This window comes from Hemicordylus capensis, chromosome 11, assembly GCF_027244095.1.
Source record: "Hemicordylus capensis ecotype Gifberg chromosome 11, rHemCap1.1.pri, whole genome shotgun sequence".
In the NCBI taxonomy this organism is placed as follows: Eukaryota; Metazoa; Chordata; class Lepidosauria; order Squamata; family Cordylidae; genus Hemicordylus; species Hemicordylus capensis.
This window is the reverse complement of record NC_069667.1, coordinates 2,909,807-2,936,893: the sequence shown is the minus strand read 5'-3', so window position 1 is coordinate 2,936,893 and position 27,087 is coordinate 2,909,807. Positions and strand designations below refer to the sequence as shown.

General features: G+C 48.5%; 1 protein-coding gene across 1 annotated transcript; it reads right to left on the bottom strand.

Annotated features, from left to right (window-relative positions):
* Positions 1-187: 187 nt before the first annotated feature.
* On the bottom strand, positions 188-24,047 carry ZDHHC15 (zinc finger DHHC-type palmitoyltransferase 15). Its single transcript, XM_053273384.1, has 12 exons — positions 23,672-24,047; positions 17,416-17,442; positions 15,182-15,276; positions 14,085-14,205; positions 13,111-13,180; positions 12,552-12,584; positions 11,184-11,304; positions 9,521-9,653; positions 8,191-8,317; positions 6,849-6,961; positions 4,159-4,238; positions 188-2,226 (listed from the first exon to the last, which is right to left on the bottom strand). The coding sequence occupies exons 1-11, from the start codon at positions 23,856-23,858 to the stop codon at positions 4,195-4,197; spliced, it is 1,071 nt and encodes a 356-aa protein (XP_053129359.1). The 5' UTR covers positions 23,859-24,047; the 3' UTR covers positions 188-2,226; positions 4,159-4,194.
* Between the last annotated feature and the right edge of the window lie 3,040 nt (positions 24,048-27,087).

The following is a 27,087-nucleotide window of genomic DNA, read 5'->3' as shown; positions in this document are numbered from 1 at the left end:
CAACAGATGAGTGTCTGAAGCTTCTAAGGGCAGCTGCAGGCTTGACTCCCTAGCACATTTAGAATCTTTACAGAGCCAAAATCCATTAAGGCTTCTGCCTCTTTGTAGCTTCCAAAAAAAAAAAAAAAAGTTTGACAATTTAAAAGTTATTTTAAGTTTGGCAATTTAAACGTTAATTAAAATTAAGTTATTTTCCAGGAGTTACTTTAATTTTGCTGCCTTTTAATGTCTGACAAGCTTAGGATTGATGGGCAGAGGAGGATGTGCTGGCATGTTAAACGGAAATTAATTACAGAATCCTGGCTCCAACCAGGGAAGAGAAGGGGGAAAATACATTCAAGTAACAACAACAAATTACAATTTTTCACACTGCAATTAGTACTTCTATTGGGAAACGAATGTAAATGATGTGTGAACAGCCATGCAAATATCCATTTTGCATCAAACACACACCACAGGAATGATACACAGGACCAAGTTTCCAGCAGGTGTACCCAGGTGAGCAGGATACGTGTAGTTATCCATTCACTGCATAAAATCCAGAGAAGAAGCCGCTCACAGAGGTCCCCCTGAAATCAATAAGGCTTAAACATGAAACTCTAAGCCTAACCCTCCTGGTCCTCAGTGGGATTTAGGCACACTTAATTTTCTCCAGTTTGTCTCTGCAGGGCAGGGCAGGGGTGGCACATGGAATACCTTGAGATTCTCAAGTCGGAGGCTGGGCCATGGTTGGAGGCCCTGTAAATGGGCCCAGTGGACGAGTGTGATCCACAGAAGAGACGGCACAAGGAACCCAGCGGAGTCTTTAAAGACCGAAAAGCATCTTTCCCAGCTTCTTGGCCTAGATGTCTCAGTACGACTGCACAAAGAAATGTCTTGCTCTGAAGAGTTCTATAGCCTCCCATCTCTGCTGTAGACGGGTTTACTACAGATCAAGCTCCAGAAGATGAGTATTCCGCCACAGGCAACCACCTCCTCTTGCTTTCTCTAAAATGTCTCTCTTCCGCTGGTGCATTGTTACAGCTCACAGCAACACAGAAATCTCAGGGGTCTGGGGAGTCTTATTTGACTGGACCTTCATAACAAAAAAGCTTCAGCTGCCGACTTCTAGTAGAATTTAGGAGAGAAGGTCTGGCTCTGCCAGCATACCCAAAGGGAGAAAACACTTGGGGGGCGGGGGGGAATGCTTGATAAAAAAAATTCAAGTGCTTTGCAAATTCTCACTATATTGATATTTTCTGAGTTGTACCATTTCAGGCGGAGGGGCGGGCTATCTACTTTCATACAAGAAGTATCCTATATACACAAAAACCATACAGCATCAGGAAGAAGGCTTGACTGGCACTTTCCAGCCTGCTACACTAGTTTTCAACCACAGAGGAAAACTTGTGTAGAGGAGCAGTTACTCATGTTGGCCCCATCAGCAGCCTGAAGTGGACTGGCTCAGAGATATGTTTGTCTCGGTGAGAGCTAGGCTACCGCTGTGCAGCCCAGAGACAGGCATCCTGCTCCAGAAACCTGAACTTACTCTGGGGCTGCATTAACATAAGGGTTCCCCAGATGCTTTTGGACTACAACTCCCATCATCCCCTTGGAGTTGTAGTCATCAACAGCTGGGGACCCATGTCCCAGGCTTCTGCTACAAGCACAGTACTCTTAAGACTCTTGAAACCGTTACTGTCCACCAAGGTCAGGGCACCTCTAGACCCAAAGGGCCAGAGCTCTTGGCAGAAATAAAGTGAGGAATCAAAAGTGAGGAGTTTTGGTGGACACATACACAGGCTGCGTCTGTACTGCATACTCACCTGGTTTTTCTAGTAATAAGACCTGATTTGGCAATCATGATTTCTGCCACAAGCATTTGGGGAGTAGTCCAGTTGGCAATCCATCTGTAAATCCAGCTGTAATTACTCTTTGTTATAGGACCAGACGTTGGGATGTTGGGTAACTACAGCATAAGGCATTTGGAAATGTGGTTTCCACAAGCAGTTTCCACTTATTCTGGGTAAGACTTATAAGGAATAGGTCACTGATTGCTCCAAGGTTGCCCCCTTAAAATCAGTAATGTAGGAACTCTTGGAAGCATCACCAAGGCAGGTATCTTGGAGAACATTCCAGAGATCCAGGATATGGCGATCAGACAGCAACCCTTAGTCCTGGACGTCCAGCAGCTTCCTTCCCATTTCCCCACCACCACAAGTGTCCATCAGAGGAGAAAGGATGACGCTGGAGTTAGGGGAGGAGAAGAGAGAGAAAGGCTTAATTAGCATGAAGCTGGTTGAAAGCAAACCATTCTCTTACTCTCAGACCTTGGGCGGGCTTCACTAATCCACTACTCTGTTATTTCTGTACTACCGTTACAGCCACACACACGGTGCCACAGGATGCTGGATGCTTTATCAAACACGGAGAAGTTCTTAGGTCCTGGCCCCATTGCAGTCTAAGGCAGGGGCACACAACTGTGGCTCTCCAACTTCTGTTGAACTGCATCACCCCAGCCACAATTTATTGGGGATGGGGATGATGGGAGTTGTAGTTCAACAGCAGCTGGGGAGCCAAGGTTGCCTACCCCTAGTTGGAGGGCCTGTCAAGATGGTGGCTTCCCCACAAACGGCTGCAGCACTGCAGGGCTCCATCATTCATTGAGGAGGGAGTCTAGAAGCAAAGAGGAACCACTCAGGTTCGAGTGTTGGGCAAGGGTCTCTCTGGGACTGAATGTTCTGTCCACTGCATTGCCTTAACTGGGACCAGCTGGCCCTGCCTCCTACCAGAATGGTCTCCTCAGTGACTATTTTACCTGGCTATTTTGCAACCTGCATGGTTTAGTACCTGAATGTGTGTTTTCCTCTTTCGTCTCCATCCCTTTTTGCTTTTGTGTCATGTCTAGGGTTAAATATTTATATACTGCTTTCAGTGGACTGTACACCAGTGGGCAGGGCCTGCCATAATCTAGGTATAGTGTCAAGAAAATGCAGGTTGTTTAAAAAGATATCAGAAGCTGGAGGTGGGGGACCTTCAAGGGCCCCATCTGGATGTAATAACATCAGTGGGGGAGGGCCTAATTCAGATGTAATCCTGGTCTGCTCTCTTGGACTCTCCCTGTTCTCCCTTCTCTGAGCACAAGAGAAGGAAATGTAAAGCTGCCATCCATGGTTTGTAGCAAAATGCAGTTTCTTCAGTTTCTTCACGGGGGTTCTGATCCTGCCTACTTCCGCAGATAACGAAACTAATAAAGAGAGCTTAACCCTAATGATTGGGGGGAGGGGTTTAGGTTCCTAAGCACACTGAAGTGTGCTGAAAAACCTGGGGGGGGGAGAAGAAATAAGTACAGTAACTTGCTCTCCAGCAGTGCCCCCCAAACTTCCAAATTCCATTTTGCAGAAAAGAGCCACAAAATAGCTCAGCACTACAAAATGGCACCAGGAAGCGACATCAGAAGTCATTTCCTGCCACTCAAGAATCTCTAGGTGAAAATAACCCTATTTCCATCCCATGAATAAAGAAACTGTGTCCCTATGACCCAACCGCGGATTTGCAAAACTGCCGGTGTCGGGACCATGGATAATGAGGGCCCCCTGCACAGGACACTGGTTTGCCCAGAGCACAGTTAGTTCACAGACCAGGATAAGAGCAGAAATTTTACAAGTTCTACCCTCACATGTGAAGGAGGGGGACGGTGTAGACCTGAGGTGTGTAACAGCGACAGGGTTGAGGAAAGAGCCACAGAACATTTTTGTAACAGAAGGATGCCTTTGCCCTGGCTACAGGCAGTGCAATAAGTGGCTGAGAAATGGAGATATTTCCTGGGAAAGCCATGGACTTAGCCATGCCTACTGATAGGATTAATCAGGGCTGTTGGTGGGTGGTGGGAGAAAGGCTTCTTAGCTTCTGAGCTGTGCTTTAAAGAATTTCAAAAGGAGGTTAAATTAAATCATTTTAAATTTAAACAGGTTGTGGTCAACGCAGGATGTGTACGTCGTTTGCTTCACAGCATGCTAATCTATCAAGAGCATTTGCTAACTGCTGCTCTCGGGGGCGGTTCGTCTCTTACCAGCCCATGTATGCAGCTGAAATTGTTCATGAAACCAAGCTGAAACCTGGGCGAACTTGGAGCCTGGGCTAAGGTTTTCCCCTTCAACTTGTGGAAAAGACGCTTACCTGAGCGAGTTTTGTACCATCAGCCTTTCAAAAGTGCTACGTCTCCATTTCTACCGAAAGCAAGGAACCGTGCTGGTAATCTAGGCAGTTAAGCAAAATAATTAGGCTGGATTAGAGAGCTGCCTATGGCTGCCCACAACAGATGTCCTCAGCAACCTGAACATTGCATGACATGGTTGCAGTAAGAAGTTACCAGGGCCCACCACGCTTGTCAAGTGTTTCCTTACTGAGCTCTGTGCCAAGACTCCGTATGGGAAATAGCCTATTCTTCAGTGAGTAAAGACACGAAAGAGGAATAGTATGAAAACGTAAAGCAGTAAGGCATTAAATAGGAGAATAACAAACAATGGAAGAGCAGCACAAACAATCTCTGCCTAGGAGTGCAGCAGGACTAAAAGAACTGGGTGGGGTTATCCGTCCCAGGCTCTTAAGGCTAGTAACAGAATTTCATTAGTCCTGCCTGGGAGCACGTGGGAAAGGATGACCCAATGAGAGATGTCCTCGGCTCCAGGCATCAGAGAATAGCCTATTCTTCAATTGTCCAAAGTGTAGTGGAGGCAAGGTAATTTGTGGTGCAGGGGAGAGGGGAATCGAAACCTTTCTCTTATGCTACTGTCCACGTCCAAATTTTTGCCTCAATGTGGTTATTAGAGGAGGAAACCTATGGGTGCAAGAATCCTAAGAAGTTTCCCCTCTGCAACCAATACCAATTTTTCAGAGCAGAGGAGGAATTTAAGTTGGGAATCAGTGCAGGGACAAAGAATTAAACTTCCCCTCCCTGCACACGATGGCCATGATCCAGACTGTCCCGTCCCCCCGCTGCTCCCTGCTTTGTGAAAAACGAAGACACTGAGTGTTCCACGCGTGGATCTCCTGCTCTGCATCTAGCTTGCCCTAAACAATCCAGTCCTGTATTTAATTGAATAGGTTGCTTTTTCCCCAGTGGACACTGCTTGAAGCATGAGAATTAAAAGGGAGCACTTTTGAGAGAGGTTTTCTGTGATGGAAGTCAAAGAAAGCCACAACTCTAATAAATTCACACACCACCCACGCATGATACTGTGTAGGATGGGTGATCTATTCTGCAGTCTAGAAGAGGAGGAAGAGACGGTGCTCCCAGTGGAGGTGCACAAAAAACGCGGAGAGCCACTCATTGGAGCGAAGGCTGAAGTGAGCCACTTGAATGCAACTTCCAAGATCCTGGAGAGAACATTTCCCCAGTAGCGTTGATGCTTGAAGTGCAAGTCTGGGGAGAGGTGGCTTATTAAATTTTGCAGTGAAGCATCCTTCAGAGTATTCTCCAGCGTGGAATAATGCCCATGCTAAAGCAGAGAAGAGTGTTTTGGAGGCCAGGCATTGTCAGGGAGGGAAAGCGAGTCTCTCCATCATCCTTGCTGAAGTGCTGGCAATCGAGATGGCCAGGGGAGCCGATTGGCTCTGCACCCTCTTGACCGTTTTTGTTGGAAATGCAGGTAGGGTAACGGAGCTGGCTGGGGCTGTGCAGGAGAGAAGCCTTCGGGGGCGGGGGAGGAGGAGATAAAATGCAGGAGCTTCATCGCCTCGCATTAGACAGCCTTATTTTGCCTAGAGCAGACTGGTTATTTTTGTTTTGTGGATGCTTCCTGTGCAAACAGTTTGCTGCTGAAAAGGAGAAGTCAGCGGCCTTGCCTCACTCTGCGTCCAGATTTGTGCAATCTGACTGTGTCGCTGATGTAACTGCGTGTATAGGACTCAGAGCCTGCACACTTGGGGCCTGCTAAGAGCTCGTTGCTGCCTTGGGTGGAGACAGGGCGGGAGCGGCACTGTGTGACTCCTTGCTAATCAACCTGGGGGACGCTTTCAATTCTCAGGGCCAGTTGGCCAGGCTGGCAGGAATCGCCTAAGCGTGTGTGCCGCTTCTAGCGGGTTGCCGCCTCTTGGCTTGCTTGCAAGACATAGTGGGCAAAGAAGCCCCACTTCCAAGAACGGGAATCAAGTACTAGCACGTTTCACTCTGAACTCTTGGGGCATCTTGGATGTGGAAAGAAGCAGAAAGAAAGCAGGTTCCATTACGTCTGCTTTGAATGACTGCTTCAACTCCACTAGGACTAAGAGGCATCTCTGCCCCCAGCTGTATCCACACATGGGCCATGGTATTTGCTGCTCCTTCTGTGCATCTAATGAAATGAGCTCTTGCCTGCAAATACTTCGACTTCAATAACTGTGCCAGTCTTCAGGTTGCCAAAGGGCGCCCTCCAAAAGCCAAGTCAGGGTCCTACCCCAATTGGGACTGACTTAAGTATCCGGAAGTAGTGAGCAAGCTGCTGTCTCCTCCAGCACCAAGCCCACCCAGTGGTGACTGTCACATGGGCGCTCCCCCCCGAGGCCCCTGCGATGCCACCGTATGAGGGACTCACTCTGCCACCAGCAATGGGCTTCTTTCTGGATGCCCCTGCTGGCGCCTCTGGGAGAAAGCTCCCATTTGCAGATGGGGAGGACAGGAGAAGACAGCCATGGACTGCAGTTCTCAGCGGAGAGGGCCTTGCTGCCTCCACATGCATGCAGTAGACCCAGGGCCGGGCTGCGGGGCTTGGCAGCCCTGGCAAGAGCCCCAGGTGACTGACTTGCACCACTATGCCTGAGCAAGAGGCCTCTCATAGAATCCGTCTGCTAGAGACCCAACTTCCCCACCCATGTAGCAGTATCCTTACCCTGGCTCTCCTCATCCTCCAGACCATCTTCTTCCCACTGCTCTTCATTGGCTAGCAGTGGATTCCGAGCTTCACTGGAGGTTCTTGTCAGGAAAAAGTGTCCATCACCTTGACTGCAGGGACAAAAAGGGCAAAGGAAACAGGTTGCTTGAAAAAGGAAAGCCGACTCTGCTCCTCTCCCTGACTGCACCCTCTTCTTTAACTGCAAGCAATTCTCAATACGCGTCTGCAGTCCATGCTGCTGCCGCCACCGCCCCAATGGCAGGAAAGATTAGCAGCTTCTGATCTACGATTGCAGGAGTCCAGTCCTATTTATTGATTTGATTTCTATATCGCCCTTCCAAAAATGGCTCAGGGCGGTTTGCCCAGAGAAATAACAAGATAAGATGGCTCCCTGTCCCCAAAGGGCTCACAATCTAAAAAGAAACATCAGATGGACACCAGCAACAGTCACTGGAGGTCCTGTGCTGGGGTGGATAGGGCCAGTTACTCTCCCCCTGCTAAATAAAGAGAATCACCATGTTAAAAAGGTGTCTCTTTACCCAGTTAGCAGGCGTGGGCCAACGACTTTGGCTTTTTTTACTAGACCCCAGAGGTCCACCAAATGGATACTGAAGAGTGGCTCAGTGGGTGGGGATCTGGATTAAGCAACTGGATGCCTGAGAGCACCTGTTCAGCCCCAGAATTTGCCATCAGGACCAGAACGAAGCACACAGTCCTTCCACACAAAAATCCACTCCTGGCTTTTCTTCATACTTCCTTCTTTTCAGCAGTCTAACTGGGATGGAGGCCTTCCTGCTATTGTAATCAGAGACCCTTGCCGATGTCCTATACATCCTGTAAATACCAGTAGTCCCCAGCTAACCTCCTGCTCACCCCAGTCTACAGCCCTATTCACACACTGTGTTCAACACTCGTACAACCTGTGGACCATGTACACACAGTTATTCACACGTTACGCTGCATGCAGGTGAAGCAGTACACTTCTCATCTGTATCCTGCATTTCAGCAAGCCTAAACCTAGGTTCACTTTTAAAATGAATGCAGGTCCAATCATTCCTGCAAACATATGAACAAGTGTACACCAGTTGCAGGGGTGTGACAGCAGGAAAGGGGACAGTCCTCCCCTCTTGCCTGTGGGCTTCCCAGGGGCATCCATTGGTCCACTGAGGAGGGAAACAGGATGCTGGACTAGATGGGCCTCCTTGGGCCTGACCCAGCAGGGAGGTTCTGGGGTTCTTATGGCATCTGGTGCCTCCTCATGTCTGAACAGGGCGGTACAGAGCCTGCTCTTTTGACGAGAGCCCAAGCTCTGTTCTTTGGTAGCTCCTTTCGCACTTACCTGGATTCAATAGGCAGCAGCCAGAGCCTCTTTTCTTCCCCAAACACCTGCTGAAGATTCTTTACGAAGCCAAGGTTGAATCCATTTTTATCAGGGCCGTTCTGGAACACGGGGGGCGAGAATGCCTCTGCAGGGAAACACAAAGCATACCCAGTGACTTCTTTCATCCAATGCTGAGCAATTGTGAGAGATACTGGCCCAAGATGACCCAGTGAACCTCCTGGCTGAGCAGCATCACTGCAAAGCAATCCAGATGGGTGGAAGACTTTAGACCAGGAGTGTGCAACCCTGGCTGTTGAACTACATCTCCTAGCATCCCCAGCAACAATAAATTGTGGCCAGGGATGCTGGGAGTTGTAGTTCAACAGCGGGAGTGTCAAGGTTTGGAGTGTCAATTTTGGCCCTCCTGCAGATGTTGGCCTACAACTCCCATAATCCCTGGCTATTGGCAATTGTAGCTGGGGATTATGGGAGTTGCAGTCCAAAAAACAGCTGGGGGAGGGGCCTAAGTTGAGCATGCCTGGTCTATCTATCTATCTAGCACATTTCTATACTGCCCAAAACGCAAGTTCTCTGGGCGGTTTACAGAACAATAAGAACAACCAATAAAAAGATTAACATATTTCAACAATTAAAATTTTAAAAAGTTAAAAACTATTAAAAGCACAATTAAAACATATCTAATTATGTCTAGACCTTCTTCTACTGGTGTGGGAGCAACTTCAGGAGGCAGCAGCTCTATCAGAGAGAGGATCTAAAAGGGGCCTGACATACAAATGAAACTGCCCTACGGAGTCAGACTCTTGGTGCATCCAGCTCAGAATCGCCTACACTGACTGGCAGCGGCCCTCCACGGTTGCAGGCAGGAGTCTTTTCCCAGCTCTTCCTGGAGATGCTGCCAGGGATTGAAACGGAGATCTTCAACATGCCAAGCAGGCATTCTGCCGCTGAGCTATGCCCCCACCCACCCCCACAAGGGAATGGCACACGGTGGGGACACTTATTCCAAGGTGTATTTGTGGGAGACGCAGAGGAAAAGCTAGCCTGAGGATCTCAGCATGCAGGTAGGTACACAGGGAGAGGTCCATGGGCTCACATGGGAGATGCCAGTGTGGGAACGGCACACCCATGTGCTCAGGACCCTCTGATGCCCATCTGCCAGAAGAAGAGGTGCAGTCTTGCTGTGTGAGCATCCCTCTCTCTCTGTTGCTCATCTATTGCAGCACCTCGGCAGTACGTTTTCTGGCACAAATCAGTCCCTTCCAAACCCCCCGGGTGAGACGCTGCCACCACCAAATAACTGCGTGGAGAATTTGTAAGAATATCTTACCCAGCGTGGACCGGTTTCGACCGACAAGCCAGCAGTGGTAGCCAAAGAGAAACATGAGGCTTACAAAAAACATGATTGCCACAAAGAGGAGGAAAAGGACATGGAACTTGGAACGTCCGTTGTTCAGTTCTGCCTGGGAAGGAAAGCAAAAAGAGGGTGAATGTTGCGGGGTGGGGGGGGGGAGGAGTTGTCACAACATTACTTATTTATTTATTCGATTTCTATACCGCCCTTCCAAAAATGGCTCAGGGCGGTTTGCACAGAGAAATAATAAATAAATAAGATGGATCCCTGTCCCCAAAGGGCTCACATTCTAAAAAGAAACATAAGACACACACCAGCAACAGTCACTGGAGGGGTCCTGTGCTGGGGGTGGAGAGGGCCAGTTACTCTCCCCCTGCTAAATAAAGAGAATCACCACATGAAAAGGTGCCTCTTTGCCAAGTTAGCAGGGGATAAACCTTCATGCTGCCTTTATTACAGATCTTGCAGGGCTCAAAAGAGTCTAAGAACTTGGAGAGATGCTGCCAGTCATGGCAGACATCACTGGGTCCTCACATCAACCCTGTGAGGTAGGTTAGGCCAAGAGAGAAGTAACTGGCCCAGAGTCACCCAGTGAGTTGCATGGCTGAATGGGAAATCTGAACTCTGTTTCTAGTCCAGCACTCTAATCACTACACCATGCTGTACTTATTGTGGTTGTAGCTTGGTTAGATGTTTGGGAGTCACTCGGAATAAACTGTTTTAGAAAAGGGACTAATACATAATAATCACAATTTTATAACAATTCTGTCCAACAAGAAGAAGCCTCTTTTGTTTTTCTTTCTCTTGGAAATGCTGCCAGGGAGGGGAACTTGGACCCTTCTGCACCCAAGCAGGCAGGTGCTCTTCCCAGAGCAGGCCCATCTCCCAGTGTTCACACATGTAGTCTCCCATTCAGATGCAAGCAGGGTGGACCCTGCTTAGCAAAGGGGACAATCCATGCTTGCGACCACAAGACCAGCTCTCCTCTTGAGCAGATGTGCTGCTCAGGCTACCTGAAGGCAAGTACATGTCTTGCAAACTACTGGACTGCGATTGTCCTTGTCCTTATATGCAGGCTGCTCGACAGTTTGGGCCAAAATTCCTGGCTTGTTTTGCAAGTCACTGTGCTTGCTGTCCTGGCTTCACTAGTGGGGTTGAGGTAGGCGCAAATTTCAGCAAATCATACAGCTCTTTTGGAATTTATGCACACAAAGCAGCCGTACACAGAGTCAGGCTCTTGGTCTGTCAAGCTCAGGAAGGTCTACTCTGGCTGGAAGAGGCTTTCTGTGATCTCAGGCAGAAGTCTGTCCAAGCCCTGCTAACTGGAGATGCCAGGGAAGGATCCTGGAGCCTTCCACATGCCCAGGATGTGCTCCTCCACTGAGCTATGGCTGCTGCTTTAAGCCCAGGGTGACCCAAACCCCAATGAAGGGCAAGGAAAGCAGGAGCACCCCAGGAGAGGACACCCCGACCATCAGCTCCTGAAAGGACACCAAAACGGCCCGGGACAGTTCTGCCCTTTTATCTCTTGTCTGTTGTTTCAGTATTTTAAATCTTAAACCTCCTCTGGTGCCTTGGCAAAAAGGCACGGGATGCGGACAAATGCAGTGCCCCAAAGCAGACAGAACCCAACACTTACTGTCCAATACTTGATGAAATACTTGAAGACTGTTGCAGCAATATATATGCAGTACAACAAGGAATAGGCTAAAAACAGTAGAAAGAATTTGTAGTTAGAAAATCCAATGCAGTTGTTCACCCTAGAGAGCAAGGGATAAGGGGGAAAAAATGGAGTCAAGACACGTTCCGCATCGTGGCACCAAGAACCAACCAGAAACAATAAAAAGCACCGTAATGAAACACAGTTGCACAGTACAGTCAACTCATCCACTAGTGCCCGGCTAGAGCCGTGCTTGGGCACAATCGGAGCCTTCCTGGGCTCGGGATTCCAGCCTCAGGCAAGAGACATTCAGGCTGAGGGACACGCAGCACCTGCTGGTTACAACCAATGTGCTAAGAGACACCACCAGCAACCACTGCTTGTGTCCTTGACTGGGACGGCACAACCATCCCAATAACACCTAGCTTGAAAATGCTCTCTAGACTGCGGAGTGGCCAGCCAGTTCAGCTCGCGAGACATGAACAGCCACCCGACAAACTGGGATCCTGATTTTCCACACTGAGAGGAACACACGGAGAAGAGGCAACCTGCTGGATCAGGCCCAAGGCCTCTCTGTCCAGCATCCTGTTTCCCACAGTGGCCCAGCAGAAGCCTCTGGGAAGAAGCCCACAGGCAGGAGGTGAAGGCAGGCCCCTGTTCCTACGGTTGCTCCCCTGCAGCTGGGATTCGGAGGCACCCTGCCTCTGAGCCTGGAGCCATCAGGATTAGTCGCCATGGACAGACTTGTCCTCCGTGGATTTGTCGAAGCCAAACTGGTGGCCAACACCATACTCCGTGGCAGAGAAGTCCATAGATTAATAAAGAACACCCACTTCACTTTTATCCTGGTGCTCAGCAAGCATTAAATGCCACCAAACTGTAATTTCTAAGATGGTCTTTCTTCGGCTGTAATTCTAAGCATGAGGAGATCTGTCCCACTGGACTCAGAAGAGGGTTCCGTGGAATTCACGTTCACAGATTACACCGTGTTGGATTCACTCCAAATCACGGCACACACAAGACAACATAACTAGCCAAGGATCCTCCAAAAAGGTTCACCCCAGATTCTGAATTCTTAATTTTAAGCTGGGTTGGTAGAATGGGATCACCAGACAGAGGATTATGTGAACCTCTGTCCCTCCAAAACGTAACATGCCTTGAAAAAGAGGGGCACTCCTGGAAAACTACCTTGGGATTGTTTTTAATGAAAGGCAGTATATAAATTTAACAATAAATAAAATAAAATAAAATAAATAAAAACATGAACCACAATGTACACATGGCTTTATGAATAAAAGGACCAACAACCACCACCAAACAAGATAAAACCCAAATGCTCTCACGCACCATGGGCAATGATGGTCCATTTTTAATACACACCTGTGGAAAAAGAAAAGGAGACAGATTCAGTGAAGGGAAACCCGAAGAGAACAGAAAACAGGTTTCTCGGTTTTTGTGAGGACTATCTGAAACCATGCTGTAACTTGTAAAAGTGGTGATATTTGTGAGTGAGCCCCCAACCCCCGCCCCAGGAAGATAGTATCAGACCCAAGGTCCATCTAGTCCAGCCTCCTGTTTCCCACAGTGGCCCACCAGATGCCTCTGAGGAGGCCATAGTCAAGAGATGAAGGCCTGCCCTCTCCCCTGCTGTTGCTCCCCTGCAACTGAGATTGAGAGGCTTCTTGCCTCTGAGGCTGGAGGTGGCCCACAGCCACCAGACTAGTAGTCGTTGATAGACCTGTCCTCCATGAATTGGTCTAAGCCCCTTTTAAAGCCATCCAAGAAAGTGGCCATCACCACATCCCATGGTGGAGAATTCCACAGGTTAAGGATGCGCTGTGTGGACAAAGCCCTCCTACTGCTGTCTGTTTTAGGGGGTCAGTGCCAGTCCACCTCAGTCACTTACATGGCACACACCGAGCAGTGATGGCAGCGGTCAGGCTTGATGAGTTGGCATCTGTCACAGAACCGAATGGCTGGAAAAGAAGACGCACCTGCATTCATTGCAAGGGAACGTAAAGCATGCACGCCGCCAGTGAGTCCCCCATCCAGATCTTATTTCTGAAAGGCCCTAAGCAAGGTGCTGTTGATCCTTTTCTCAGCAAACTCCCCCCATCTCTCCCCGTGATAGGATACCGGTAGCTCTGGAGGGCTGTTGCAAGGGTTACTGAGATCAGGGTAGGCAGACTGCTCTGAAAATCTGAAACGCACGATACAAATGCTTTGTAATAACACTGCTCTTCTGGCTGACATCTGCTCCTCAGTCTCCTGGGCCGTTTTTAGGGGGAAAGTAGAGATGTGGCTCTTCACCCAGGCTTTGGAATGGAAGTATTGTTTTTATTGCTGCTGCTTTGTGTTCTATGAATTACAATTATTATTTTATTTTAACGGGTTTTTAAATAGATATTTTATTTTTATATTTATATTATCTGTACTTTTGTATTTTAATTATGCATTATCTTAATTATATTGTAAACCGCTTTGAGATTATTTTAATGAAAAGCGGTATATAAATAAAAAAACAAAACAAAAATATTCATCATTCTCTATGACGGTTTCCCAAGCTTGTGCCCACAGATGATCTTGGACTACAACTCAAATTATCCTTAGCCACAATGGCCTTTGGTCATCGGGGCTGGGGATGATGGGAATTGTAGTCCAAGATCATCGGTGGGTCCAAGCTTGGGAACCTTAAGGAGTTTCCAGGAAGGCTGGGGAGGGAAGGAAGTTCGAAAGGAAATCTTTCCAAACTCGTCTTCTTCCCTCTGCCTGAAGAGCCTCAAGAGCCAAATGTGGCCACTGCCCTGGAAGCCGACATGTGCTACCTACCAGCCACCTGGACAGGCTGCTGAACGCTGCCAACCCTTCTGCACAGCTCACCTCCATTCCCCGTCCTTGTGTAGACGGGCAATTTCCGCGCCATTTCGAAAAGGATCTGCCTCTGCCCCTCGGGTCGTTCTTCATTCTCGTAGCGCTCCTTGTCGGCGTAGGACATGTGGAACTGGAAGGAGAAGAGAAGCAGTGACTCCCACGCGGCCAGAGAAATGTGTCTCGGCCGCAACCGCTGCTTGCTTAAAAGGGCCGCTGCCTTCCGCAGCTTCTGCTGCAGCTGTATTAATCTGCCTTGCAAAGAGCTGCAATGCTGCCAAGATCAGGGAACCGGCATTTAGAGAGATTTGAGCTGAGAACAAACTGATTGAATGGGAAACGAAGGGGAAAGAAATGCTGAAAGGAATCAATATGAATAAGGGGGGGCGGGGATGCTCATTTGTAATATGGAGGCAAGACTAGAGGGTTTGTCTCAGAATCAGAACAAGATATCGGTGTTTTCTGCTGAGAAACTGCCCTGAGCCATTTTGGAGGGGCGGTATATCAAGCAGTCAAAAAAACAAATAAGATCTTGTGCCCTCTCCCCACTTTACTGCAGTTGTCTCCACTCCCCATTACTATGAAGGCAAAAGCAAGCATTGCCAAAAGGGATGTCAGGATGCCCGAGCAATCAAAGGCACCAGACTCAAGGCACATATGGAGGCGTGGGTTTGCATCCCACATTGCTTTCGGGGAGGAGAACTGATCTTGTGGTAGCAAGCGTGCTAACCAAGAACCCTTTGCTAAGCAGGGTCCACCCTGGTTTGCATTTGGATGGGAGACTATATGTGAGCGCTGTTAAGATATTCCCCTTCGGGGATGGAGTCACTCTGGGAAGAGCATCTGCACGCTTGCTTGCAAGCAGAAGGTTCCAAGTTCCTTCTCTGAAGGTTCCAAGTTCCTTCTCCAAGGTTGCGGGCAGGAGTCTCTCTCAGCCCTGCCAATTTGTGTAGACAATACTGAGCTAGATGGAGCAATGGTCTGACTCGGTAGAAGGCAGCTTCCGAGGTTCCTCTGAATGGTCTCTTTACCCTTGGAGAGGCTTAGGCAGTCGCACACGGCCCACAGCCCAGCGGTTTTCTTTGCCCTCCTTCCCCCTGCTGCTTTACCTTTTTGTCCGGTTGCTGTGGGGGAGTGAATATGGACTTCCAGTACGTCCACACAAAGAACACAAAGATGATGTGGAATATGGTGAGGTAGGCCACTAAAAGAGGAGAAGAGAGAGCATTCCAGCATTAATTCAGTGCAGCCACTTTCCCCTTCTGCGTTCTTTGTTCTCCTACTTTCCTTCAAGGGTTCTCAAACTTGAGTCCCAGATATCGTTGGACTACGGCTCCCATCATCTGGCCTTTGGCCACCGCAGCTGAGGGTGATGGGAGCTGTAGTCCCACAATGCCTAGGGGCCCAAGTTTTGAGAACCCCTGCTTGACTTCTCTGATGTGCCTGTCTTCAGAGAAATGGGGGTGGGGGAGGAACCCATACACAACCCCTTACTGAACTCTACCTTCTTGAAATGTTAGGTGAGAGTGGATAGTGCTGTCACTGCTGAGGGTTCAGTTCGCTCATCATGGTCTCTAAAAGTGACATCTCTGAGTGAGGAAGGCATGCATCTTGTCCAATGGCGGGAATTTTCCAGAGCGTTTTAAATGTACAAAATTTCTGGAAAAGCTTGCAATGTTCTAAATGTTCTAAGTGTTCAGTCTGGATCCATTTTAGCATGCTGGATTTGTAGTGAGCAAACAAAACTCAAAACAGTATACATGCTAATTTTATGTGCTATGTAAATATCTCAAAAGCTTTTAAAAGAACACCCGAAGAGCCCTGTTGGATCAGACCCAAAACCTTTCTAGTCCAGTATCCCGTTTCCCACAGTGGCCCATCACAACGCCTCTGGGAAGCCCACAAGCAGGAGATGATGCCCCCAATCCTGCCGTTGCTCCCCTGCAACTGGTATGCAGAGGTATCCTGCCTCTGAGCCTGAGGTAGCTTATAGTCACCAAGACTAGTAACCATGGATGCAGTTGTCTTCCATGAATTTGTCTAACCCCCTTTTAAAGCCATCACCACATCCTGTGGCAGAGAATTCCACAGACTAATGATGCACTGTATGTAAAACGTATTTCCTTTTGTCGGTCCTAAATTCCTGGCCACCAGTTTCATGAGATGATGACCCCTAGTTCTAGTATAGTGACGGGGGTGGTGGTGGAATTATTCCTTTCCACTCTCCATACCATGCACAGTTTTATAAACCATGTATTACCTTAGTCAACCTTTTTCTAAACTAAAAGCCCCAAATATTCCAGCCTTTCCTCATAAGGAAGGTGCTCTAGACCTCTGATCATGTGGGTTGCCTTCTTCTGCCAAAATGAGGGCAACCAAAATGATCAGGGATGGATTTTTCTTCCACTGTCGAAATGTATTTGAATGGAAATATTTGATTAGGAAAAATGTATTGGTACAGCACACTTAATAGGACTTACATATTATTACCTAAACAAATTCAAAGCTTCAAACACAGATACTATTGTTATTGGACTATCTGTAAATATTTTAAGACATAGTAACTCAACAGCATACATCTCCCTGTTTTACATTTTAAGGAAACAAATGAAAGCTCTAAACAAACCATTAAAATATTAATTGTATGCACTGCTATGCATTGATGTTTATTCTATATGCATGCATGGAATAATCCGGGGGGGGGGAATTAATTACAAATTCAGGCAGTTTCAGTTTGACTCTATTATCTTGCTACCGTAATTTTGAGTAGAAAGGCTGCAGTGGGTACTTATAAAAAGTTCTTTATTGATGCCTGCGGTGTTTATGCTAGAATTCAGGATCAAGATGTAGTAAAATTTTAAGCGTTCAACGCAACTGAAAAAATAATGCATGCTGTCCCTCCTCTAACTGCGGCATTTCTGCAAATTTTCAGCCTTTTCTCCTTACTGTGGAGTTTACACAGATGCAGTGTTTCTGCCCAAAATTACGGTACTTAATTTTATGAAACAATGCTTTTTAGACATGGACACTTTTAAATAGAAAAATATAGCAATGGAATTGTTTTCCTAGAAGTTTTCCCACCCTACATCACTGATCTTGTTGACATACTCTGACCTTCTGTTAACTCAGGAAAGAGCTCTATAAATATGGACATATTCTCTTTCTGCTTCTACAATGTCTGTGCTGTCCCTTCTCCTTGTCACCAAAGCAGGGATTCAAGAGGATTTGGTGTGGCCTCCTTCCTTTGGTCATCCCATAAAAGGTGACTTCCAATGGCACTTTTAAAAAACCCAATCTTGAGCTAAGAACGAAGCATAACTAAACAAAATCAGTATCCACGCACCTTTTTCTATGGAGTTGGTCAGAGTTACTGCAAGAGAAAATAAAGACACATGAAATTCCCAGGATGGGCTTTAATGTTCTAAGAACATACTCAAGTTGAACAGGACTGACAATGAAAAGAAATTAGCTCCTATTTCATTGTTAAACCTGATCACATTTAACATGACTCCAGCAATACAGCAGCACCTCTGTTCATGTATTCACTTGAATGATCACCGTAATAAGATGTTCAGTCATTTTAGAAACTTCTGCATTCTCCACTGCAACAAAATACTTTTTTCTTTTCAGATTCCCAGTACAACTGCCAACTGAGAAATAATCTCATTTTCTTTAATAACCTGCCCAAGCCACATCTTCTCTGAGATACCTGCTGGGAACATCAAAGGCTCCAGATGCTTCTGTCTCCAGGAGAAAAAGACAGAAAATTCTCCAAAGTTCTCCCCAGGTAGCCCAGAGAACCCTGAAATTTGGAGGCATCACACTAGCCTGGAGGTTCTTAACTGAGAGCATGTAGAGCAAAGCCAAAACTAAGAAATGGTGCAGGCCATACATATAACATCAGAGCTGACTGAGCAAAGAGACGCCTTTTAGAAGTGGGGATTCTCTTCTATTTAGGAGGAGAGGAAATGGCCCTATCCAGCCCCAGCACAGCATCCCTCCAGTGGCTGTTGCTGGTCTCTATCTTACGCTTCTTTTTTAGATTGTGAGCTCTTTTAGGGAGCCATTTTGTTTATTTATTTATATTGCTCTATGTAAACTGCTTTGGGAACTTTTGTTGAAAAGCTACTATATATAAATATTCGTCATATTCAGAGGAAGGCTCTGGTCTTCTCACACCATAGAGCAAGCCTTGACATATTTTCTTTGGATCCAGGAGCCAGCCCAAATTTTAGGAGCCCGACAATGGGCATGTGACAAAATCACTGGACTTAGTGATGGACACTGCAGAGGGAGGGCAAACCTTTTCTCTTTACAGGTAACATATTTAAGGCTGTCTGGGACAAATAAGGATTTTATTAAATATTTCTGTCTCTGGATATAACCTAGTCTAGGTGCCATGCTTAGATTTCTAGGTGGGCATTCATTCTATAGCTAAATGTATCTTTAGCTGTTGGTGTAACCTACATTTCTGAAAAGGGGGTACAAGATGGGATGTTCAAGCAGGCAGTCTATGGTTTTAAAACGGCATTCTCCTTGATTAGCAATAGCAATAGCACTTACATTTCTATACCGCTCTATAGCCGGAGCTCTCTAAGCGGTTTACAATGATTTAGCATATTGCCCCCAACATTCTGGGTACTCATTTTACCGACCTCGGAAGGATGGAAGGCTGAGTCAACCTTGAGCCCCTGGTCAGGATCGAACTTGTAACCTTCTGGTTACAGGGCGGCAGTTTTACCACTGTGCCACCAGGGGCTTGCTTTTCACACCTAAGTTGCCATGTGAGGCTACTGGTGGAAAAGGCTGGCCTGCCCCCTGCCGCGTCACTGGCGAGGATGGCACTCGGGTGCCTTGCTAACGAGAACTTTCTTTGCTCACGTGTGGAGCGAGCGCATCGGGACTGTGTGCGCTCTCGGAACGGGCTGTGTGCACTCTTATGGCCAGATTACAACGGCACATAACCTTTGCTCCATAGGAAGCTTCCTGTTTCCTTTCTGCTAAGTCTACGGACCAACTAGTCTAAGTCTAAGGACCACATCACTTAGCGCAGCAGGTTTAACCAAGACAAAGCAAGCAGCAGCGGATCGGGAGTGGCGGAACACTCGAACTCGTTCTGTCGGAGCACTCCAGAGCCAATAACAGCCGTGGGGCCTGCATGTCGCTGGCATGGGGCAAATCCATTCTTCTTCTGTGCTGGTGAGCAGCTCAGCCCCACCTCAGTAGGCTCACCGGTGAGTTTCCATCCCTGTAAATGCTCGGCACTTGTGACCTAAAACCTGTTGGAGTCCTCCACCCCCCTTCTCTTTCAAAGGGCAAAGCGACAGAAATGTTTGTTCAGGCTGTTTTAAAATCAGGTGCATGGGGGTGTGTCACGGCAAGGCCTCGCTTTTCCTTTGAAAAAAATCTGTCCAAGCAGGAAAGCGCCAGTCTGCCTAGCGGGCTGATTAGCTCCTTCCGAAGGCTCCTGCTGATTCTCCCGGTAGGGCCTTTCTTGGCACCTTCAACCTGAGCTGCTGCTCGAGAGGGAAAGGAAGTTTCCAACCTTGTGGTTTCAAGGACCGGTTCTTTCCCCTCTCTCTGACAGAAAACTCTCCCTGCCTCACACTGTGGCACCATCTGCCAGCCAGTCGCCAGAACAAGACCCCTCTGGAGCCTGGCCTATTCTCCAAATCCTCCAGCGGGGTTGCAGCGTTAATGGGATGAAAGCTGTTCCTGTCTCTGAGCGGAAGACAAAGGGGATGAGGCTGAGTCAGATCAGACCCTGGGATCGGAAAACAGCCTAGACAGACGAGGAGGGTTTGGACAGTTTGCTACATTCTGGTGATTTAGTTTGAATAATGTCCTTATAAATGCTTGGCTGGATACAAAAAGAACTGTATTCTGCCTCAGTTTGCAAGCCACACCAAACCCTAGAAAGGCAATTTAAACCAGTTTCCAGTCCTGATGCCAAGGTTTGTCTACACACAGCCCCACCAAATCCATGGGACTCTGGAAAGGCATGTGCCACGCCTATTTCCCCACCCCACCCCACCCCACCCCACCCAGAGAGAGGAACCAGAGGAGGGCAGGGCTAAAGGGCATCAGCTGAGGAGTGCAACAAGCAAGGCAGCTCCAAGGCCAAGGCTGCTGAACGTGCAGTCATGAGGAAGTGTTTGGACTTGAGCGGCTGCTGCACCCACTCCTCCCTCTCTGCCCTGGGGCAGGGAGCAAGGGGACCCACAGGCACTCCAGGGACCATCCACGTAGACTGCAATGGAGTGAAAGTTGAGGGGAACAGCAGCCCCCTGGCCTAATGAAAAGTGGGTGCTTGTGGGGAAGAAAGCCACCCCAGAGCAACGCCATGTGCTGGAGGGATACAAGCAGTCCTGAGAAAAGAGTTTCATACAAGCTGCTTGGGGATCTCTCTGGACTGCAAGGCAGGGCAGAAGTCAAGCCCTACATCAGTTCCCCACTCCTCTGCAACCACCTGGATGGGGACGTTCACAAGTCTCCTGATCTTACACGTGGCTCAGCACAGGCCAGAGCATAACTTGGGCTCAGAAATCCTGGTTTATGCCAAACGATTCCGATAACTGGGGTGTGGCTAGACATGAGATGGCTGAGGCCTCAAACACAACGTACACGAAGCCACTGGTGATTCTTGACTCAACTTTCCTTCCCCCACAAACCAAAAGCCACCAGGAAGGAAGCTGACAGCTTCCGGGGAGGACTAGTGGGGGCAGGGGAGGAGAACACATATTTTGCTCTGCAGGTGGACATTCAGCTTGGGAGTGGGGAGGAGGAATTAATCTTGAGAAGGAAAAACAGCCAGAGCCCTTTAAGATCCCAGCCTCTGTAGCTAGTTGGCTAAGACAAAATGCACGGGGCAGGGAGATTATTCAGGATGAGAACTGTGTGGAGTTTGTGTCCCCGCCAAAGTGCTTTAAGCCCAAAGATGTGGTCACCTGGGGGGAAAAATACCACTGAACATTTCCTTGTTTTTTAATGATGTTTCTCCTCCAACTGTCTTCCCCATTAAAATACAGCAAAACCACTACAAACAGCTTCATCAACAAGATGCAACAGAATTTACAGTCCCCAACTGTCTAAAACAATGCAATGGACTGCATTAAGCAGCTGAGCAAGGAGAGGCCTCCGCCAATCTCCCTCTTCTCCCTGAAAGGCAGGGGGTGGAACATGGGGCAGAGGAAGTGTGGGGAGAATGTCAGCCCCCTGACTTTTCAAATGGCAGGGAGAACTTGACTGGGAGGGGGAGTGTCAGCCACCATCAGGTAGCGGAGTGGGGTGTGTGTGTGTGCGTGCAGTGGATGGGAAGGCCACGAGGGGCCAGGGTTCAGGCACAGAGGGATTCAGATGACACAGCAATAGGGGGCCTTTCGACTCAGGGCACGCTCCGCACCCCACAGTGCTGGGAATGCGGGCGACAGGTCACTACAGGGCGGTTTAAGATCTACTTGCAGTACTGAGCAGAGCATGGCATCGCTGCTGTGGGGGCCCTCCATCTACAGAAGGCACCTTGTCAAGGCTGCTGTCTCAGAGGATTTCCCAAATCCACAAAATCTCCCTGCCAGCCTGCAACATTGGGCTCAAGGGCGCTTCTCTGGGGAGGGCATCCTGCAAGGCAGGGGCTGCCAGGCCACAAACAGCTCTGCGCTGCAAAACATTCTTCTTCAGGGCACACACGGATTCCGGCATATGACTTCCAAGTTCAGGACTTCCCAGTCACCTCATTCCTCACCACTTAGAAAAGGACCACAAGATAAACAAACGAACAAACAAACCACACCCTCCATTCATCCTTCTTGTTGGTGCAGAAGTTGCCCCTGCCCAGTATACCCAGGATACGCAACCCGAATACTCCCTGCTCAGACCTTCGCCCTGCCCTCCCTTCTTCCACCCAGTTCCCCACAAGCATCCTTCCAAGCAAGCCCCTCCTCCCCAGCCTCACAGGATCCTGCTCTCCCTCATGCAAATTGCACACACAGACCTTACAATCCCGGCCTTCATCATTACAACTTCAGAGCTCTTAAATTTAGGTTTCCATTCATAACACGTTTTTACAAGGCCCAGCCTGTAATCACCTAAGTCTAGTCCTGCTGGCTGAATTTAAAGGGCTCTTTGACAAAGCCACCTAATGGCGCAGCAGGGAAATGGCTTGCCTAGCAAGCCAGAGGTTGCTGGTTTGAATCCCCGCTGGTCTGTTTCCCAGACTATGGGAAGCACCTCTATCGGGCAGCAGCGTTCTAGGAAGATGCTGAAAGGCCTTATCTCATACTGAGTGGGAGGAGGCAATGGTCAACCCCTCCTGTATTCTATCAAAGACAACCACAGGGCTCTGTGGGTGCCAGAAGCTGAAAGTGACTTGACGGCACACTTGACAATGCAAGCCCCTGCAGATCCAATCAGAAGGAAGCACTGCTGAGTTGGCTGCTTACTCTCCAGTAAGTGCATCTGCAGCACTGGGGAGAGCCCAATCCCACACTGGTTTACTCAGAAGGCAGCCCGTCCTCCTCCTGTGTGCCATGGGGCTGCCTGCTGGCCTACCGGGCAGTTCTGTGTGCCTGCAACCTCCCTTCTCGACAGTCCTCAAGATGTCCCAGCAGGACCCGAGGAGGTTCACACGACTCGGAAGCAAACCCCGCGGGGCTCAAGGGAGCTCACATGCCCGCGGCAGTGCAGGCAGCCTCCCAGGCCGATCTTGAATGTCGGTCCTTAGAGGGGCAGCATCTGTCCCACATTTATTGAACAGCATCCCATTCAATTCCATCGACGTCAATGAGACTCGGGCTCTGGATCATCACCACGGCATACACCTCCTGGACCCCACAAACCCGTGTCCCTCATTCTGGCAGTGAAGTGTGGGCAACCCAAGGATGCTCCCATGCTCCGCCACGCTCCCTCCCTTAGTGTGTTTTTTTTTAGAAAACCATCTCTAAACGCACCTTTTTGAGGAGGCTTTTTGATGCTCCCTTATTGTTTTGTTATATCTCGTAGCCTTTTTAGCTTTTTATAATTTTCAGTTTTAATTTGGACCTAATAATTGTGGCTATTAATCTGACTTTTTTAAAAAATTAAAGTGAAATTTATTACTTTTATTGCACCTGTGTCTATCTTACTGTTGTGAGCTGCCCCGAGCAGTACTGCCCTGGAGGAGTGGAGCATAAATATCTTAAGTCAACATAAACAATAAATAAACCCTAATAAGCCCCACTGATGTCTCCTAAGGCTAAGGCTTGCAGTTCCTCCTGGGCAACCTCCTTAGGCCTACTCAGGAGCAAGGCCCGCCACTCGCTCCAGCTTTGCAGCGGGGGGCGGGGGGCCCAATCCTGCACACCTTGACTCGTCGGGCTCCAGGGAAGGGCGTGCCCAGGAGGAGGGAGGGAGCCCCTGCAGGAGGAGGTCTCCTCAGGAGTCAGCGCCCCTTCCTCCCAGCACAGGGCGGGCAGAGTCCCCCCAGGCAAGCCAGGGCAGGGCTTTGGGGCCCGATCCTCCTGCACGGCTTTACTCTGGAGGGGGTCAGCCCCCTCCCCACCCCATCCCACCCACCCCGTCCGGCCCCCCCGCCACTGCCTCGCGCCCCGCCGCGGCGGCCTCACCCAGGCAGAGCTCGAAGACGTAGGCGTAGTAGGACCAGAGCACCACCAGGGTGATGATCAGGACGGGCACCCAGCCCAGCACCCGCTGGCAGCAGCGCAGGCCCCGCGACAGCGCCATCTTCTCCCGCCCCGGCCCGGCGCGGGCCTGGCAGCAGCAGCAGCAGCAGCAGGAGGCGGCATCGGCCATCCATTGGGCGCGCCTGGCGCCGGAGGGCGGAGGACGAGGCGAGCGGGCTCTCGGCACTCGGCTCCACAGTCTGGCTGGCTCAAAGAGACACCTGGCCGTGGAGCCAGGAGTCAGAACACTTCAGGCACCCTCTCGACCGTGGCTGCAGCTCTCTTTCTTTCGTTCTTATGCCGTCTGACTCCAGAGGCTCTAGGTTGTTTACAAAAACAATAAAAACAGAACAAAACCAATTATAACTAAACAATTAAATTTTTAACCATTCAAAGATTACCACAGTTAGAAAATTTAAAGAACAATTAAAAATTTAAAACATCCAGGGAAGGGATTATTAAAAGCCTGGCTGGAGAAGTTTGTCTTAAGGGGTCTTTTAAAGCCTGGTAAAGATGTGAAAGCCACGAATATCCATGTTTCTTCCCAGAGCCCTAGTATGAATGTTAGGGCAGCTGGCCACTGTGGCTGGGGATTATGGGAATTGTAGTCCAAAAACATGGGGGGAGGAGGTGCCATGGATGGGCAGGTGTCCCTTCCCAGCCAAGTGGCTTCCCCCCCATTTCTGCTCCAGAAATCTAATATGTGGGACACAGCTTGCCCACCAGAGGCGTATCTAGGGAAAATAGTGCCCAGGGCAAGCACTGAAATTGCGCCCCCTGTCCAAACATCTGACACTCATCTTTCAGATAACTTTACCATAATATCAGCTGAAAAATACAAATCAAGCTTGTTAATCTTTTAATATTTCAAAAACTATTTAGCAGTGGATGTAGCCAGACCAAAAAATGCCGGAAAATGACAAATTTCAGTATGCTGGGGCTCATGAGATACCCAAATACTATGTGGAGGTGTACTTGGAAAACTAAACAGAAGTACCTGTCTAATTATCTACTATGCATTGTAGCATCACTATTACATCAGTTTTAAAAATAAATGGAGAATTTGGCATTTCCCAGGTAGAATTAGGGAGTAATAATTACATACTTTGGACACATTATGCGAAGATGCTCTTTTGAACTTTTACTTGTATTTGTTCTGTTTTTCTGGAATTGTTTTTATCTTGTCGTTAACCACCCAGGGGTCTTACTCTTATGACAAAGGGCGGTATATACATATACATATGTAAACTTCCTTGAGCCATTTTTGGAAGGGTGGTATAGAGGGGCCTGTGTTCACCCCTCTCCCAGGTGGCCCCTCAGAGTGAGGGAGATAATGGAGAAAAAAGGGAGGTGTTGATTGGGGGGGGGCTGGCTCAGGTTTTGGGGGCCTGGGTTCTTTGAACCCATCCGCTCAATTATAGCGACACCCCTGCAGTGTTCCTTCTAACAAGGATTCCCAGTTGTTGTTGACTACAGCTCCCAGCATCCCCAGCTACAGTAGCTTTTGCTTGGGGGTTCTGGGAGTTGTAGTCAACAACATCTGGGAATCCCTGTTAGAGGGAACACTGGTCAGGACCATTTCTCAGGCATGCAGCTGTGCCTCCATGTGTTACAGTTTACACACAAGTTAATCTTAACTCCTCCGTGGAATTGCTCTCCATGCAGGAATTCTGTAGGGGGTGAACCATTTGCCAGACAGTGGGCAAAGGCTGCGTCCTCCTCACTGGGGATGGATGAAGGGACACAGCCTCTGCAGCACACCACTAGAGGGTACCAGAGTCCGCCCAATAATATTGTTTTGCCTTCCAGTTCAGTGGTGAAGCTCTCCGTGCCTTCTCTAGATTACACAGCTCACTTGCATTATTATCCTGAGTTCTGCAAATACGCTTGCAGTTTGTGCACCTGAAAAATAAGGTTATTAAGACAGCAGTCTGCCCAGTCTTGGATAACCTGACCCTAAATTGCTCCGTAGTAAGGTGCATAAGATTGCAGCCTTTTGCTACGGAATAATATACAGGTTGTTCCTTCTTTGTAGCCTGTTAGATATAGCTTACAGCAGGAGTTCTCAACCTTGGCTCCACAGATGTTCTTGACTACAACTCCCATGGATGATGGAACTTGTAATCCAGCAATACCTGTACCCCCGTATCATTATTTTCTTGTATAAAAGGTATTGCTGGATTACAAGTACAGCTTCGCAAGGCAGCATAGCTTTAAAAGTGGGGATAACCCACCCAAAGAGAGCAGTCAGTTGGTTTTGAAAACAACAGTCCTTTCCTTAAAGGCACCTAGAAACTTTGTTAGGGGCTCTTGGAGCGGCCCCATTTTTTATCCCCCACCCCACCCCGGGTTTTTGCACCTGTGAAAGCTGCAGGGCTGGTGGCAATGCCCCAGGTGCCAGGGTTCCCAGCAGGCTCCTCGTGCTGGGAAAAGGGGCAGCTGTTGAACTCTGCACAATGGACAGGAATGCACCAGCTGCGCTTTCAGGCAGCAATGGAGAAGCACTGACGGGAAACAGGCACCGGTTACATTTCCACCCATTGTGCAGTGTTTAAAGGCACTGCCAGGGAAAAGGCTGCACAACTATGGCCCTCCTGCTGGTGTTGGTTTATCTTGTGGGAGCAAGCATGAATTGTCCCCTTTGCTAAGCAGGGTCCACCCTGGTTTGCATTTGAATGGGAGACTACCTCGGAGAAGCCGCTGCCAGTCTGTGTAGACGATACTGAGGTAGATGGATCCAAGGGTCTGACTCGGTATATGGCAGCATCCTATGTTTGTTTATTTTATTTATTCATTCGATTTCTATGCTGCCCTTTCAAAAATGGCTCAGGGTGGTTTACATTAAAACAAAACAATTAAGATCAATTAACAGTTAAAAACAGAGACTATAAAACACCATAAAACAATTAAACAATTAAAACGTTCCACAAGGGCGAAGAGCACACCTTAACTACGTGACGCAAAATGCCCAGCAATCGGTCAATGCTATTAGGTCTTTTTATTTCACCAGAGGAGCTCTCTTCATTCTGGCTGCCATAAAGCTTTTTGCAGCTAAAGTTTGCCCACAGCTCTTGTATGGTGCCCAACTTGGTCCCTACGAGAATTTTACCCCCCTGGAAGTAGTCCAAACCACATTTTTAAGAGCAATATTTCAAGTGCCATACTGTGTTTCTAATACAGCTCTCAGACGTTAGGCAGGGGTTTTTAGATCAGAAAAAAGACTCCAGCTGAGTATGTTTGTATTTTGGTTGAAGTTGTTATTTTCCCAAGTGGCCTTGGCAACCCTGACCCTTATAGATAGTTGCGCTTCGAGATGGAAGGTGATGTTAAGACAGAAGCTGCAACCTGACGGCTTTTCC

Coding starts and splice junctions, on each gene's coding strand:
- ZDHHC15 (XM_053273384.1), bottom strand. CDS start 23,858: ATGGCCGATGCCGCCTCCTGCTGCTGCTGCTGCTGCTGCCAGGCCCGC. Junction 17,443..23,671: donor CGTCTTCGAGCTCTGCCTGG/GTGAGGCCGCCG, acceptor TTTCTCTTGCAG/TAACTCTGACCAACTCCATA. Junction 14,206..15,181: donor CACAGCAACCGGACAAAAAG/GTAAAGCAGCAG, acceptor TTCTCCTTCCAG/TTCCACATGTCCTACGCCGA.